At 38.8% G+C, this 4,945-nt stretch overlaps 1 protein-coding gene across 1 annotated transcript in view; it reads left to right on the forward strand.

Annotated features, from left to right (window-relative positions):
• Positions 1-4,712, forward strand: part of LOC107853693 (SNF1-related protein kinase regulatory subunit beta-2) — a 9,263-nt gene extending 4,551 nt beyond the window's left edge. Inside the window, exons 2-4 of the mRNA XM_016698668.2 lie at positions 1,380-1,555; positions 1,675-1,837; positions 4,156-4,712. Coding sequence (XP_016554154.1) covers positions 1,380-1,555; positions 1,675-1,837; positions 4,156-4,482 — 666 coding nt within the window. The 3' untranslated portion in view covers positions 4,483-4,712. The remainder of the gene's footprint in view (positions 1-1,379; positions 1,556-1,674; positions 1,838-4,155) is intronic.
• The last annotated feature ends 233 nt before the right edge of the window (positions 4,713-4,945 follow it).

Below are 4,945 nucleotides of genomic sequence, written 5' to 3' on the forward strand. Positions count from 1 at the left end.
CGGCACTGGTGCGGCAACCTTTTCTGGAGAGCCCGAGCAACATAGCTTTTTTAGTATTTCACACGTGAATGTTGTTACTATGCAATCGATGGTTAGATCTTATTGAAGGTTATTACTTTTAGTTGCTGGATATTTTTTGATGATAATTATGTTCCGAAATCTGAATTGCTTTGGAACTGTAAAGACTTCTCGTTCACGTTTGACGTTTCAATGTGAGATGAGTTGTTACCCTTTGCGTTCTTTCTCGGAAACGTGGGTTGAAAGGGCTAGTATTTCTATCGTCCTTTCTTTTATTTATTTTTCAAATATTTTTTGAGTATTAGAGTGGTATGGGTCGAAACAAAGTGAAATGAGTGGGAGGACTTAAATAGCCGAACGTAAGTAGTTTCTGGTTGAGACATTATTGTTGTTGTTGCCGCCGCCTGTGTAGGTGCGAAGTTCTAATCTTTTAATGAAGTTAGTTGATTTAGTCTGGAGTTATTTTGTGGTTCATATTCAAACTTTGAATTGACGGCTAGCTTTGAATAAAGGCCATCACTTTAAATTGCTGTATTTTTTTGGTGAAATGAAGAAAGCTATATAGTTCTAAACTCCGAATTGTTTTTGAAATGTGAAGGATATAAGCTCAACTAGTTTTTTTCAAAACGAGCCTCTGTTATATTCATTCAGTAATATATGGTTTATCCGAGAAGTTTGAAGAGAGTTGAATAAAGGGAAATTTTTATATTTAATTCGGAGTTTTTCTCCATGAGGGTTATCTACAAGCAACTGGTATAAACGTCGACATTAAGCAGAAAAAGTACAATCTTTGAGATTTAGAAGAGCTTCCTGAAGTAATTCCTAAGTTATGTTTTCCACTTTTTGATGTTCGGCTAATGTACCTTTTGTTACGAACTAGCATCTATCTGATACATCGTGAATTAGGGTAGAAGGGTAAAAGGTAGTTGAGGGTTGTCTCTCTCCCCTGCGGACGAGGGATGGTGAGTTGATTGTATCAGCATTATTCCGGTATTTTCTTGTTGTTCGATTACTGCTACTGTGTGTTGTTTGTTGTGCTTCGGTTATCACATTATTCTGCTCTATGGTTTGTTACGCTTTCTTTATTATTTGCGATGTCTTCATTTGCTAACCTTTGTTCTACATCGGAATTGTCTTTTCCAAACTGTCTTGTTATGCGTTACTTGAGCCGAGGGTTTTTCGGAAACAACCTCTCTATCTCCACGAGGTAAGGGTAAGGTCTGCGTACATTCTACCATCCCCAGATCCCACTTATATGAATACACTGGGTATGTTTTTGTTGTTTTTGTTGTATGTTGATTTATCTGATAAGACACAATCTTTGTGATCAACGTTGTTCGGTTTTCAAATGTTTGCCCCAGATGCCAGTGATTCCTCTACAGAGACCCGATGAAGGTCACGGCCCAAGCATTTCATGGTCGCAAACCACCTCAGGTGAAGAAACTTGTGACGAGCAAGGAGTTCCAACACTTATATCGTGGACCCTTGACGGAAAAGAAGTTGCTGTGGAGGGATCATGGGATAATTGGAAATCAAGGTTATAAGTTTACTTTTCTCATCCACGTTCTACAACAAAAAGACAATTTTCACATCCATGAGCTCTATTTCGGCGTCAAGGTTTCAAGTTAACGTTGAAATTTCAAACCCTTTTTCCAGGATGCCTCTGCAAAAATCAGGGAAGGATTTCACCATTTTGAAGGTGCTTCCTTCAGGGGTCTACCAATATAGGTTTATAGTTGACGGACAATGGAGGTGTTCCCCTGACTTGCCATGTGTTCAGGATGAGGCAGGGAATATGTACAACCTTTTAGACATGAAGGTACATTTTTCTTCCTGTCGTCATGTCTGTTACTACATTTCCGATAATCCATTGATTTCTAAATCTAGTTTTGTGTTTGGTTTCTAAGAGGCTCCTGAATCACGTTACTGGTAACTGGATATAATATGTTAGTCAAATTATCTGCTCCAAGTCAAACTGTGTTGTCTATAAAGACACGGAGGTGTAATTATTTTATGTGATTGCCGGATCGTAAGCTTAATGCTTCTTCATGAATACAAGTTCCTGTTAGATATTTGTGCATAAACTGGTAATTTGCTACACCGTAGAGAGCTAGCCTACATGTAATAAGTAGGGTCCGCCTATTGATCTCGCATCTCAAATATGAAAGATGACTTCAAACATGATGAGACAAAAACACTTCTGAAGGAGTTGTTTCTTCACGGTTCATTCGTATACATATAAACAACAACTACGCCTCACTCCCAAACAAATTGGGTCGGCTATATAAATCCTCACTGTTTCATTTAAGCTCAACTCTTATCATCATCACGCCAAATGAAAAATAAAAGTGAAAATAAGTTATATATATGCACATAAATGTAATGACAAGAAGGATAACAATAATAGAGATCCTCTAACAAGACTATAACTTATTCCCAACTAGTAGATACCACCACCTATATGGATCTATTTCCTCGATTGTGTCCTATTTTTAGCAAAATCTGTAATGATTCCAACAGTTATAGGTCTGTCGAGACGATTTTCTCCTCTCTTGTTCCTTTTTAACACCTTCAGTCACCATAGTTTAACACCTGCAAACTTGTACATTTGTTGGTCGAGGCAGGATTTGACCAAACCATCTCAAGGGACATTCTCTCAGAATAACTTCAATACTTGTTAATTGCACCTTCCGGTGAATGTGGCCATTTTGAATCTTTATCTAATCTTGTATGACCGCACATCCATTTTAGCATCCGCAGCTCTGCAACACTCATCTTATGGATATGTTGGATTTTAGATGCCCAACATTTCCTACCACTAGACCATCTAATATTGCAGGTCCTATAACTAATCTGTAGGACTTACCTTCGACTTCGGTTAGTATCCTTCTATCACATAACACCGTGGTAGTACTACATTTCCACGATTCGGTTTTAAGTCTATGAGTAACATCTTCATCCATCATACCATTCTCCTGAAATGAGCCGAAAATCTTAGAGGTCTTTGTTACGTTATTTATGTTTTTGTGTACCTTCTAAGTGAAGAAATGAACTTTTCTTTGGTGAAATTTGTTCGTTAGTACATCCTTAACGTCAGGGATAATTTCCAAGGACAGATCGGTGTCACTGAGAATTTCCGTCTCTAGATCCTTTTATTATTCTCTGTTTCTTCTTTCAGTGTTGACGTCACGGTTCATCATATTGGTACCTGCAAGCAAACGGCCACAAAGCTATTTTTTCTTTTTTTGGTTCATTCTCATCCATGAAATCTTGGCTCGTTTTAGCCACAAGCGGGGTATATTTATTTTGTTGCTTATTTATTTTTTATATGTCTAACACATAAATATCAGTTTTTTCACATGTGAATCTGTTGCTCTTTAGTTATGGTCTTGTAAACACTACCAAGAGAGATAGTCTTGGCTGTTTACATATCTTTGAGTTTTGATCACTTCCACTATCCCTATGATTTCTTTTTCATTTTCATGTCCATAATTTGATTTGTCTCAAAGCGGATATTACGTTTGATTAAAAGCGCTGGAATTGATTAAAAGTGCATTCCAGCGCGCACTTAGATGAAAATTAATGAATTACAACACTTGTGGAGTAACGGAGAAATATGCAGCAAGAGAAGCGTGATTCGCTCCAACGCTTTTTTATATGGTAAACACCAGCACTGTAGACCCCCTCATGATTAGCGGTGGAGGGCTTGTTTCACTAGACTATCCCACCTTTGTTGCGTGGTTCAACCAACTTAGGTTGGAGTCGAGTCAGAGAGAGCAAAATGAGAGAGTTCCACCGCTGACTTCTGGATCGGAGGGATTCCGAGGGGCTCGGTTTACCATATCAAAAGAAAAAGTACATGTATGATTAACCCGACTTTGTTTGATGACACGGGTTGTTTTCTGATTAGTGTTACCCAAAGCTTTTATGGATGAATCGTAGTAGTCTTACTCCACTTGCTTAGTTGCCTTTATGACTAATCTCATCGTTTGATGAACTGATAGTTTTAAATTGTGGTCACCGCTGTGTACACAGATTGCGTGAAGACCAACACACCAATGAAAATTGGATTGTCCAAATGAGCATAACAGTAGTAAATGTTTATATCTTGACAAAGTTTGTCTTTGAAATGTGCAGGATTACGTTCCAGAAGACATCGAAAGCATTTCTGGTTTCGAACCTCCTCAGTCCCCAGATTCCAGCTACAACAACTTGCACCTTGGATCTGAGGACTACGCAAAGGAGCCACCCGTGGTCCCGCCCCATCTACAGATGACTTTGCTTAACGTTCCGTCATCTCACATGGAAGTTCCACCTCCGCTAGCAAGACCTCAGCACGTGGTGCTTAACCATCTCTACATGCAGAAAGACAGGAGTACACCTTCCGTGGTAGCACTCGGTTCGACTAACCGGTTTCTCTCCAAATACGTGACCGTGGTTCTATACAAGTCGATACAGAGATAGAGATTCAGGTCCGATAAACGTGTCTTTATGATAGTCTTAAATAACTTTAATACTAGTAGCACAATATTAGAAGTCAAGCATGTTGGTTCATGGTTTTTGCAGTTTAATGGCAAAAAAAGGGGCAATAGAGGTGTAATTTGATCAATGATCTGTACCATTTGCTTTGCCATCTTTCTCATTTTGGCCCTTTATCTTTATCAATTCCAATTCTTTTTTCTTTCTTGATCTTATGTGGCTTTGCTTTCTTTGTAATTGCTCTATCTGGATTATGGTCAACAATAACTTAGTTTCCTGTTGTATTACAACTTTGTTTACTGTCCTTTGTCTTGAGCTGGGGGTCTATCAGAAACAGCCTCTCGACTTCCTCGGAGGTAGTGGTATGGACTGTGTACAATTTACCCTCCCCAGACCCCACTATGTGGGAATACATTGGGTTTGTTGTTGTTGTTGTTGTTGCAACAAC

Source organism: Capsicum annuum, chromosome 5, assembly GCF_002878395.1.
Source record: "Capsicum annuum cultivar UCD-10X-F1 chromosome 5, UCD10Xv1.1, whole genome shotgun sequence".
NCBI lineage: Eukaryota > Viridiplantae > Streptophyta > Magnoliopsida > Solanales > Solanaceae > Capsicum > Capsicum annuum.